The sequence below is a fragment of the Monopterus albus genome, unplaced genomic scaffold (genome assembly GCF_001952655.1).
Source record: "Monopterus albus unplaced genomic scaffold, M_albus_1.0 scaffold356.1, whole genome shotgun sequence".
Taxonomy (NCBI): domain Eukaryota; kingdom Metazoa; phylum Chordata; class Actinopteri; order Synbranchiformes; family Synbranchidae; genus Monopterus; species Monopterus albus.
Genome location: NW_018128236.1, coordinates 313,905 through 326,662, shown reverse-complemented (window position 1 = coordinate 326,662; position 12,758 = coordinate 313,905). Strand labels below are relative to the sequence as shown.

The 12,758-nt window shown below is 43.5% G+C and overlaps 1 protein-coding gene across 6 annotated transcripts in view; it reads right to left on the bottom strand.

Annotated features, from left to right (window-relative positions):
• Positions 1-12,758, bottom strand: part of LOC109975013 (glutamate receptor 2-like) — a 122,479-nt gene that overhangs the window by 67,359 nt on the left and 42,362 nt on the right. For 5 of the 6 annotated variants that reach the window (XM_020625521.1, XM_020625519.1, XM_020625522.1 and 2 more), the window contains exons 4-5: positions 3,918-4,039; positions 3,279-3,353 (exon numbers count right to left, since the gene is read on the bottom strand). In XM_020625521.1, the coding sequence (XP_020481177.1) occupies positions 3,279-3,353; positions 3,918-4,039 (197 nt within the window). Of the gene's footprint in view, positions 1-3,278; positions 3,354-3,917; positions 4,040-7,179; positions 7,256-12,758 lie in introns of those variants that run through there. The other variant, XM_020625523.1, reaches the window with a different exon arrangement.

The window sequence follows — 12,758 nt, the reverse complement described above, 5'->3', positions numbered from 1 at the left end:
GTGCGGCTGCGCGTCCTCCTGATAGCTCCAGAGCGTACGAGCGCAGCTTGGTTCCCGACCATGGTTCAGCTGCTGGCGGGGGATCCCTGGCAGCTCCCCTGGCAGGGAGACGCACTCTTTCAGCTGGACGGCGAGATCCAGCAGTTCCCCATGATAGGTCAGCGGCTGTGGGCCTGGCCCCTGAACGGGAACGACTGGAGAGCATAGGATTGCCTCCAGCGGTGGTGCACACTATTCAGTACGCCAGCGCTCAGTCAACAACGGCGTATGCCGCCGCCATCTCATCATGCCATGAAGGTTAAAGGTGAAAGAACCGTATTTGCACACACCCACTGGTAAAATGTTTTCCCAGGGGTGTGTGCAGACTGAGACCTGTGATGCGCACAATGGTGCCACAGTGGAATCTGCCTCTGGCTTTACGCGCGCTCAGCCAGCCTCCTTTTGAGCCCATGGCACACATCTCTCTCAAAAACCTCTCCCTGAAGACAGCGCTTCTCCTTGCCGTGACCTCGGCCAAGCGTGTGGGCGATCTGTGTGCGCTTTCTGTCTCACCGGCGTGCCTCCTAATCCACGGGGACGGCAGCACGGCTGTTCTCAGACCGAACCCCGAGTATGCACCTAAAATAATCTCATCCACCTATCGATCCAGGGTTATTTCCCTGGAGGGGGTTCTTCCCTCCTCCTCACAAGGACGAGTCGGAGAGGAACCTCCACACCCTCTGCCCGGTGCGCGCTCTGTCCCACTACGTGGGGCGCACGGCAGCTGTCCGACAGACACAACAGCTGTTTGTGCATTACAAAGGCAGCTCTCTCGGGCAGCCTCTGACAAAACAACGGCTATCCCACTGGCTGTGTGAAGCTATTACACAGGCTTATGTGACGGGCAGGAGCGACCCCCCACCTGACATCAGAGCCCATTCTACGTGGGCCATCGCGTCCTCCACTGCCCTTTTTAGAGGCATGGCTGTGGAGGATATCTGCACAGCAGCTTCATGGGCTTCCCCATGTCCCTTCACTCGGTTCTACCTTCGGGATGCATCTCAGTTCTCACTGGCTCACCCAGTTCTGGGTATCGCACGCGACGCTGGGCCCCCTCCCCCTGACGCCACGAAGTGGAATGAAATTTATTGGATATTTCAAACTTTTTTAACAAATAAAAAACTGAATAATTGGGCGTGCAAAATTATTCAGCCCCTTTACTTTCAGTGCAGCAAACTCTCTCCAGAAGTTCAGTGAGGATCTCTGAATGATCCAATGTTGACCTAAATGACTAATGATGATAAATAGAATCCACCTGTGTGTAATCAAGTCTCCGTATAAATGCACCTGCACTGTGATAGTCTCAGAGGTCCGTTTAAAGCGCAGAGAGCATCATGAAGAACAAGGAACACACCAGGCAGGTCCGAGATACTGTTGTGGAGAAGTTTAAAGCCGGATTTGGATACAAAAAGATTTCCCAAGCTTTAAACATCCCAAGGAGCACTGTGCAAGCGATAATATTGAAATGGAAGGAGTATCAGACCACTGCAAATCTACCAAGACCTGGCCGTCCCTCTAAACTTTCAGCTCATACAAGGAGAAGACTGATCAGAGATGCAGCCAAGAGGCCCATGATCACTCTGGATGAACTGCAGAGATCTACAGCTGAGGTGGGAGACTCTGTCCATAGGACAACAATCAGTCGTATACTGCACAAATCTGGCCTTTATGGAAGAGTGGCAAGAAGAAAGCCATTTCTTAAAGATATCCATAAAAAGTGTCGTTTAAAGTTTGCCACAAGCCACCTGGGAGACACACCAAACATGTGGAAGAAGGTGCTCTGGTCAGATGAAACCAACATCGAACTTTTTGGCAACAATGCAAAACGTTATGTTTGGCGTAAAAGCAACACAGCTCATCACCCTGAACACACCATCCCCATTGTCAAACATGGTGGTGGCAGCATCATGGTTTGGGCCTGCTTTTCTTCAGCAGGGACAGGGAAGATGGTTAAAATTGGTGGGAAGATGGATGGAGCCAAATACAGGACCATTTTGGAAGGAAACCTGATGGAGTCTGCAAAAGACCTGAGACTGGGACGGAGCTTTGTCTTCCAACAAGACAATGATCCAAAACATAAAGCAAAATCTACAATGGAATGGTTCCCAAATAAACATATCCAGGTGTTAGAATGGCCAAGTCAAAGTCCAGACCTGAATCCAATCGAGAATCTGTGGAAAGAACTGAAAACTGCTGTTCACAAATGCTCTCCATCCAACCTCACTGAGCTCGAGCTGTTTTGCAAGGAGGCATGGGCAAAAATTTCAGTCTCTCGATGTGCAAAACTGATAGAGACATACCCCAAGTGACTTACAGCTGTAATCGCAGCAAAAGGTGGCGCTACAAAGTATTAACTTAAGGGGGCTGAATAATTTTGCACGCCCAATTTTTCAGTTTTTTATTTGTTAAAAAAGTTTGAAATATCCAATAAATTTCGTTCCACTTCATGATTGTGTCCCACTTGTTGTTGATTCTTCACAACAACTTACAGTTTTATATCTTTATGTTTGAAGCCTGAAATGTGGCAAAACGTCGCAAAGTTCAAGGGGGCCGAATACTTTCGCAAGGCACTGTAGCGACAGCTCTTAGAGGGCAAAGCCTATATGAAATAGAACGATGGTTACATACAGTAACCCAAGCTTCTATGAGTATAGGCGTAGCCCTCTAAGCTGACGGCCCTGCTGTCCTCACCCCCGCCAGCTGAAGAAAAAGTGCTGGTGTTTTTTAGGGAGTAGAGCTAAGGCCGCAGTGACATCTATACTACTGCTGCGGACGTAGTTGAGGACAGCCCAGTGCAGGGCACAGGGCGCGAAAGAATCTCTTCAGGACTGTGCATGGGTGAGGGATAAACCCAATAGCGACAGCTCTTAGAGGGCTACGCCTATACTCATAGAAGCTTGGGTTACTGTGTGTAACCATCATTTCCTGTTAGATCAATCATGAAGGAATTACCATAATTTCCGTACTATAAGCCGCACCCACTAAATGTAGGATGAGAAAACATGTTGTATAGCCGCATGTGTCCACGTTGTAATATGAGATATTTCGACAGCCAGATCGATCGCCTGTAACTTGAAGCAGCATCATATGCATTTCGTCGTGTGTTGTCCATGATGAGGGTGTGTACATGAAGCGACAAAAGTAGTGGCTTATAGTCCAGAAAAAGCCTTTTTTATTTAACAGAGCACAATTCAAAAGGCCAAAGGTAGATGGACACAATTAAAAAGATCATAATCAACCTGTTCCATGAGGTCTTTGACTTTATCTTGTTCACAGTCCAGGATGATGCGTCGCTCCTTACGGATCTCCAGGTCCTATAAAAAGGTGAATATTTAGCAGTGATGAAATACAAAGTCTTTATTGTTGTGTAGACATGCAGCATGAAACCTAGCTCTGCAAAGCTGTTTTCTCCTGCACCAGTTTAGTGTTCTGGTTGTGGGAGGACAGGTGCTGTAGCAAGTGTGTCATCCAGCTGCATAATGCATACTGCCCAGTTTTGTAGTCAGTGACAGACTTGAAAGATGTATCTGAGCGCTTGTACTGTTGGGTAAAAGAAGGGTTAGGGGACCAGCGCTTGTCTTCTTCTCTTTTATCCATACACCAACAACACAACACTGCTATAACAATCCCACCAACCCTGAACTATATAAAGCCCACCCAAAGGGGCATTATGGGGAATCCCTCCAGGTGGTTCATTCTGAGGGATCCCGCCAAGTGTATTTCTCACCTACTAAGCTTGAGCTGTCACTGTGATGATTAAACCTTCAAATTTGTAGTAGTGAGCATAGTGTGCCTGTTTTTATGTATCTTGGTGTTTCTGAAAATGTTTGGAATGCGTACTAAGAGTGCAGTTCTGTGTGTGAACAGAATATCAGTACCTGAAACAGGGAGCGGTAGGCTTCATCCTTCCTCTCATCTTTCAAGTCTCCTACATTTATTGCTGTGACAACCCATTTTTTCTCTGCTGCAGTGTCCAGTATTACCTGAAGAGTTGAAAGACCTACACACACACACATAACATAGTTAGTTAAATTAGAATACTTGTCTTTTTACGGTAGTGTACAGGAAATGAAAAGAGAACACTGCAGGTAAATCAAAAATACAAAACTTTTAGCATTGCTGGCATCTCAGTGTATACCATCTTGAGTTGCAGTTCTACAGCAATGTAAAGCATCATTAACTAAGATTTAGCACAAATTCAGATAAATCAAGTACAGATTGTCTAGAAGTGTTGTCTTCCTGCTGTACTAAACCCCCCACCCCATTCTGCTATCTTCAGGCCTTGTGTTTATTTCTACCACTCTGTGGCAACTATAGCTAAAACCGGCACCACACGTCTTCCACACCCTCTCTGATCCAAGGTTATAACATGCATTTTTCAGACCAGTATGGCTCATTTCAAAGACTGACTGTGGAGGCTCTCTGGGCAGGCACAACCCAGGATTAGAGCTGTTAGACCCAAGAGGCAGCATTCTGTAGCACAGAAAAAGTGCGACAAAGAATGAGCCAAAACCAGGGTAAACATCGGTTTGGCATGTCAGAGATGGAGCGCATTAAAAACATCCAAAGAAAAGTGGGGAGGTTGTTCGACTGTCAAAGCCTAACATAAAATTTCTCTTGTTTCATATACAACTCAAGGTTACCTTATAATGTTGTCTATCAAGTGTGTAACACTGAACGTGATGCAATAGTGTCCATAGCATTAGTACTGCATCAATATTACTGGGAAAAAACATTCCTCTGTATAATTTGCTTGTGTTACTGCAGATACATTCACTACAGAAAATGTTATGCATATCGCTATGCGCTATAAATGTATGCATATCGCCAAAATGTAATCCTCTTTATCTTACATTGTGTCACTGCTATGCCACCGAAAACCATGGGCTCTATGGGCTCTATATTCCATATACATTAATTCTGGAGGTGGTCATTACTGCTGCGCTACCTGACTGCTACAACTGTCTCCAGCTGTCCTGACCACATATGACCTAGTTTCACATACAGGGCAGGAGGGGCAAAAAGAAGCAGAGGGAGAAGAGGAAGGGATACTGCTTGAGGATGCTTTGATTCTCACTTCACCCTTATAGTTGCAAATTAGAAGAAGAAGTTAGTTATTCATTCATTTTTCATTTTCTACCGCTTAGTCCCTGAATGGGGTCATGCGGAGCCAATCCAGGGCCGGCAATCGGGCGAAGGCGGGGTACACCCTGGACAGACTGCCAATCCATCGTAGGCCTAACACATAGACAAACAACCACACACACACGCACTCCTATGGGCAATTTAGAGACACCAATCAACCTAAGCTGCATGTTTTTGGAATGTAGGAGGAAGCCAGAGTACCCAGAGAGAACCCATGCAAACTCCAGACAGAAAGGTCCCGGGTTGGGCCTGAACCCGGAACCTTCTCGTTGTGAGGCACCACTGCGCCACCGTGCTGCCCAGAAGTTAGTTAATACAGTGATAATACATCTGAATCTAATTTCATCTTTGCTTAGCCAATCTGAATTTATTCAAATCCCTTATCATATCTATTTATGTTCAGCTTTGTAATTGTTAAAATAACTGCAACTCTGCAACTTTCTAAGTTAATCAAAGGTGTCCCTCTCAACATTTATTATAATTATTTATATTATGGTCAGTGTGAACACACACAGCACAGTAGTAAAATCATCACATGCTCTGCTCGCCTGGCCCTCAAGGTGGACATGGTGTTGGTACCGTTTTTATGATGGTCACTGTATACTATATTTGGAAATGCGCTATTTCAAAATATTAAAGAGGTTGAGTTGGTAACTGAGCCAGCAAAGTTTGTTACACTTCCACTGTAACATTATTTCCTACATCTAAATGCTCAATTAGCCAAATATCAGAATAATTTGACAGCCAGTTAGGCTGGGCAGGCTGATTTATCATGGGTGACTACTTCTTTTACTGCTGACAATTTGGTTCAGTCAGTGATCCAGACAAGAGTCTCGGAAGCAACCATTTTATTTCATCTGTTAAAAAGGGCTAAAAAACTGTGATTCTGATCCTGATGTTTCACATGTGTAAATCTTGTTTTGTTTTAATTTGAATGTGAAGTTTTTTAACCAGCAGGTCAGTTCCAGGCTACAAATTCAGAAAAGTATGTATAGTTTAGTTTTTGTAACATCAGAAAAACAATCCCCTACTATAGGGTACGACACAAAGTCGGCTCACTCTACTTATGACATGATCCCAGACTGATTGAAGACCTCTGCAGAGAGGTAAGCCATGTAGTTGTAGAGGAAGACAAACCGGCTCGATGACACGTGTGTGAGAGGTGAAATGGGAAGTGAAGGCCCCCAGGATGCCAAAGATGGCCCCCACTATGACTATGGAGGATGAAAAAGTGACTTAATTAACAATAAATAAGTAAATGACTACATTAATGCATAAATAAATACAGGAATAAGTAAATGAAAAAATAATTAAATGCATAATTTAAAAAAATATATATTTATATGCTGAAATAAATAAATGCATTAATAAAAAGGAAAATAAATTAATAAATGCTAAAATAAATACAGAAAGTTAAATGCATAAATAAATAATTTAAATGTATTTTTAAATCGTTATATTCTACATTGCTACAATTCTAGTTTTTTTTTTATTTCTTTCTGCATTTCTACATTTCCACATTTATTTATTTCTGTATTTCTGTCTCTGTATGCTAATAAAGTGGACGGTTCTAATCCCACCCTAAAGCAGGATTGGCTGCAGGAGTTTGTTCAGTTGGGATCTGCTGCTTCCTGGTGCACATGACCGGTGCTGTTCACTTGTTACAAACCCAAAGCTGAATTTGTTTGCATTTCTGTTTTTGTTTTGTTCCACTTGTCTATGAATGGCAGATTTTTTGCAAGCAGTTGCAAATGATTTAAGATAATTAGCAAACGACTTTGACAACCATGTACTTAACGACTATTGCCAGTTTCGTACATATATTACATATTGTGACGACCGCTAGCTAGGTCGAGAGGAGCTGGCCGAGCCTGACCTATACTGAGACAGCTAACTAGCCAGCTGTGTGCCGGCACCTGGCTCAACAAGGAGGAGAACACCTTCGTTGTCTTTTTGGGTTTTATTAGAACAGAAAATACAACAAAACTGTTTTACCTGGCACCGTGTGCTCACAGGAGAAAAATGAAATACGAACTGAAAAACGGTGACACATTCCCTCTTGGCATCCCGTGTCCCGCGCCAACAGAGTCTAAACAAAACGCCCACCTGCCATCCCTTTTATCTCCTCCCGCACCTGTTCCTCCCCCCATCCCACATTGGCCAGAACAGAACACATGAACATTTACGACCGGTCAGGGTCGCCACAATATATTTTCCTTTCACAGACATATGTTCACCTTTCAGTGGAGGAATTAATATATGTATGTGTAAGTAGAATATATGCATGTGTGAGTAGAATGTGTGTATGTGTAAGTAGAATGTATGCATGTGTGAGAATATATGCATGTGAGAGTGAAAATGTAAGTATGTGAAACGTCGAGAATACATAATGTCTTATACGGCCCCTCATATGGATCAGTGTTTGATCACAGCAGCTAAATCTCTAAGTTCTGTATGTTTTAATTCTGTGTATGGATAGGCTGATAATTAGTACCCCTGCATAAGATCTGTACACAAGGTGGACACAGAACGAAGCTGTTGGTGGTAATTTAAATCAAAACAGGCACCAAGCAACGGTTGCTAAGATGTCTATGTCAGAAACATGTCTCCTTTGATGTGCGGTCAGGAACTGTGATGACGTCATTTCCGGTTTACCTACAGTTCACTTTAGTCAGACGCCCAACACTTTTGATTAGAAAGCTAAATCAGCTCGAGTTAATTATCCATTTTACCGAAGTTCACATTCGAAGTTACTGTTTTAAAGAGCAGCTAAAATGAACATAAACACACAGACTGACGATATCTTAGATTTAATGGTGGAAACGCTTCGCCCAGTGACCCAATCCATTGTCCAAACCTTGGCTGCGGAAAGGCACTTGGATGGTGATACACAAGCACGGGTGACAGACACGACTCTTCAGGTTATCCGATGCCTGAGTAAACGCTTCCATATGGCTATAACCGAGCACAGCTCTAAAGAGCAAGTGCTGTCCAGTCTGGGCAGTGTAATCCCTCAGATTATTGATCGGGGTCTTGACATCAGAACAGAGGCATTCAGCGCCGCATCCGACCCGCTGGCGAACTTGACCGCACACGAGGTTACAGACGTTGTAAACACGGTCCTCGATAGCAAAGACACGGCGGAGCCAGTCAAAGAACCGCGTGTAAGTCTGCCGGGCAAAATCTGGGCCACAATTCGCCACGTTTTACAAATGTTAAAGGCGAAACTGCAGTCCGTGTCTGACTGTTGCCGGCCATGCACTGCTACGTTCGGACAGCTGCACAGCGTGGATTCAGATTCTGAGGAGGATGAAACAAAGACCTCAGCTTCCAGTTCGACTGTATCATCAAGTCAGATTGGAAGCGAGTACACGTTAGAAGAGGACAGCTCTGACCCTGACTCTGGCGAAACTTTGAGCGAGCCGGATGGTCTCGGTGATCGCCATGTGCCACGGGAGTTGATTCTGGAGATTGTGGAGGGCATTGAGGTGCAGTCAGATGAGTCAGGTGGGGACGCGGAGGCAGAGACTGAGCCCCTTCCTTCTTATGAGGTCTTCATCGAAGTTGATATGATATCAGGGGACACTGCTAAGGTGACGCTTCAAACGGATAGTATGAGAGAGCCAGATGCTCTTGTCCAGAATTTCTCCTTCACGTGTTCCCTCAGTGACGAGCTCAGAAAGCTTAAGGTGAACATCAATGCGATCTACGCTAAAGGCTGCTTTTATGAAACCATAACAAACCTACAAAAAAGAAGCTTTAACCAGTACCGAAACCCCAGCGAGCTGCTACGTCAGATGGATCGAGCGGCCTCGGTGATTGATCAACGAGTACGCGCGGGTTGTTCGGTTTACTCTGATAAACCTATTTACGGTGGTGATGCCTTGGCAATCACAAACGAGCTCTCTAATATACTGAATGACTTTGTTACTGTGCTGAGATCACAGAGGATCACAGAGCAATATTTTCCGCCAGCCGCGATTGTAGAGCAGATAATAAGGAACAGTGTGCGGAATTTCACCAACAGGATGTCTTGGTTCTCCGGGGAGGCAGACGAGTGCGCGGATGACGTGATGGTGACCATAAGCGAAGCAGTTGAGTCAATGAGACAATTAAAAGAATTCCTGTATCCAGTTCTTAATAAACTGCTCTCAAAGACTGCTCAAATAGCAGGTGTCAAGATCACTGCGGATCAACTAAATGTCCGCGCCGAGAGACTGTTTTTCAAAACACGTGCACTCCTGGACGGCGAGGTGATTGACTTGAATGCAGAAACATTCCAACGTCTGGACAAACATGTGTGCAAGGATGTCCGCAAAACAATCAGCAATGCAAACAATATGTTTAGTCTGGTTTTGTCAGGAACATCACTTGAGGATTACATGACCTCCACTCTCAAAAAGCACATCATTAACCCCCCACAGAAAAGCAAGATCTGCAGGTTCTTTTCTAATGTGCGCAAGTCCATCTGCAAGTGCTTCCGAAAGTAGTTCATCTTAAGAAAAAGCATTTTCCTGGTGTTACGGGTTTACTCCGGGTACTCCGGTTTCTTCCCGTTTAAGCATTAAACTTCATCAGTTTATTGTTTAAATAAAAATATTTAAAATCATATTACACAAGACTTTGAATTTGTAGCTGACCTCCTTTTACTTCAGAATAACTTAATACGGAGAATTTATTTCTTCAACTTAAGAACCAGGGGTTTGTTGAAAAAAAGGTGGGTAAATTGTAACAATATGAGTGAGTGGCATAAATGGCATAAAATGTAGATAATGTAGTGTAATTCAAAAACACTAAGTTATAACTGTGTTGCACTGATGATGACAGCAAGCAGAATATTGAATATCCTGGTTGAATTTGGTGCATAAACTCTATTTAGAGATAGGCAAACTCTATATGTCATAAATGAGAGGTGTGTAAAACACATTTAGTTGCATTCAGCTTCAGTCTTGCTCAGATACCCCCACCCCAGACAAACCTCATCCCCCACACTTTTAAAAAGCTTGATACACCCCTGAACATTATACTGGTTGTCTGGTTCTCATGTAGAACACCAGTGGTAGAGCTGGCAACCAGTTTAAGCCTGTTGCTTCACAAAGGTTTGCCAGCTTGTTTTTTACAGTCTGATTTTCCTCTTTCAACATCTCCTGCGCTCTGGGGCGGTAACTACAGTGCTGTTTAAAAATGAGCTGGGTGAAGCAAACTTATCAGAGTTTAACAGACCTAACATATCTACTAGAACTTTACCACCAGTGCTGGTCCTCAAATAAAGTAGCAGAACTTCAGTCTGAGATGAATATTTATATGTCTGAATGAAAACGATGAGCAGAATTGTATTTTGGAATTTATTTGTATTTTCTAATCAGTTATTAATCAATCTCATAATTTAGAGTGATGGTTTAAATGCTTTTAAAGCATTGTTTACAGTTGGTTACAATTGCACAAAAAATGTTGGATATTGCCAACATGGCATGAAAACCAGTTGGCCTGAACATTTAACATTGGCTATATGAACATTTGAACCTTTACTCAGTTCAATTAAAAGAACCTAAAGTGCTCTTTCTGTTTTCCTGATGAGCAATCATTTTTCTGTTCACCCTATCCAGCTTGTCTTTATGTACACGGCACACAGCAAACACTGTTGAGGTGGGTTTGGGTCATGGTGCTCACCTTCATCCTAATCAAAACATTTAAAAGGAAATTGTGGAATTTTATATCCATCCACCAGAAACTGGCTCAAACACACACAGTTTTGTCTCTATTCCTTAAATAAATCTCTTTCAAAAACTGTAACTTCACAAAAACAGTATGAGGCATTTTAATCCTAAATGTATTCATTTCTCAAAAGTGAACCTCCCTGTGCTCCCTCTGAAACAACTGAGGTCTCTGGTAACTGACTGTCCTACAAAAGCAGGGTGCAGTGATAAAGAATAAGACTAATTTACTGTGATGCAGTGTTCTTCACATTTACTGCCTCACCTTCAGACGTTTGTTTCTCTACACCATCTCCTTAGCTGTCTCCAGTCGTCCTCAATGCTAGCGTAGTGATTTGTGTTTGATTCTTTACCCGCTAACTGGTGGATTTGCTATGATTGCCTGTAAGATCTGTCACTCAAACTAACTTGACCTATGTGTTTGCATGTGTGGGGTTGTTCATACTCTTTCGCTGACATCATTTTGTATACGTTGGCTATTTAGTTTCGTTACGTCTCACCAAAAAGTGTGGGGGATGAAATGTGTTTTTAGAAAAAGTGTGGGTGTTACATTCCCCACGGCTGCAACGCGCATGACATGTTTTTTTTTTTTTTATTGCTGGACCAACTGGAAGTCACTCTAAAATTTTGCATGTACCATCATCAAGAAGACACAGCAGAGGATGTACTTCCTGTGCCAACTCAGGAAGTTCGACTGCTGATACAGGTGCTGATACAGTTCTACAGAGGAATCACTGAGTCTGTTCTCTGCACCTCCATCACTGTCTGGTTTGGCTCAGCAACCAAACAGGACAAGTACAGACTTCAGCGGACAGTCAAAGCTGTTAAAATCTCTACATGACGTACACAGCGAACAGGTCCGAAGTGTTAACCGTGGGCTAAACAGTTTTATGCTGGATATTCATGCATTTAACGAAGCTAATCCTCCATAATGGGGAGGCGACCGTGGTGCAGTGGGTAGAGCAGTCGTCTCCCAACCAGAAGGTTGAAGGTCCGAATCTCAGTGCCAACAGTCAATGTGTCGAAGTGTCCTTGGGCAAGACACTGAACACCCCCATTGCCCCCGATGGTTAGAGCCATCGGTTGATGTGGCGCCACAGATGGCTGCTATCGGTTATGTACCGGAAACAAATTCCTTGTGTGTAACATACTTGGCCAATAAAGGTGATTATCCTTATCCATAACTTTTAAAAGACTTAATCTTGGCAGTGGACAGGGGTCAGCATGGGCACCAGTCTGTGGCTATGCATTCCCATATGCAGTAGGCTGCCATGCACTGTGTTCTGACACCTTTCTATCAGAACCAGCATTAGGATTTCCAGCAGTTTGTGTTACAGTAGCTCTTCTGTGGGATTGGTCAACACAGACTAGCCTTTGCTCCTCATGTGCATTAATAAGCCTTGGGCGGCCATGACACTGTCACCAGTTCAGTGTTTGACCACTTTTGGTAGGTACTAACCACTGCAGACTGGGAACACCCAACAAGACCTGCAGTTTGGGGGATGCTCTGAGCCAGTTGTCCAGCAATTACAATAGTTCTGCACAGGAAGCGGGCTTATACTCATACAGTGGGTACGGAAAGTATTCAGACCCCCTTAAATTTTTCACTCTTTGTTATATTGCAGCCATATGCTAAAATCATTTAAGTTCATTTTTTTCCTCATTAATGTACACACAGCACCCCATATTGACAGAAAAACACAGAATTTGACATTTTTGCAGATTTATTAAAAAAGAAAAACTGAAATATCACATGGTCATAAGTATTCAGACCCTTTGCTCTGTGACACTCATATTTAACTTAGGTGCTGTCCATTTCTGCTGATCATCCCTGAGATGGTTCTACACCTTCATTTGAGT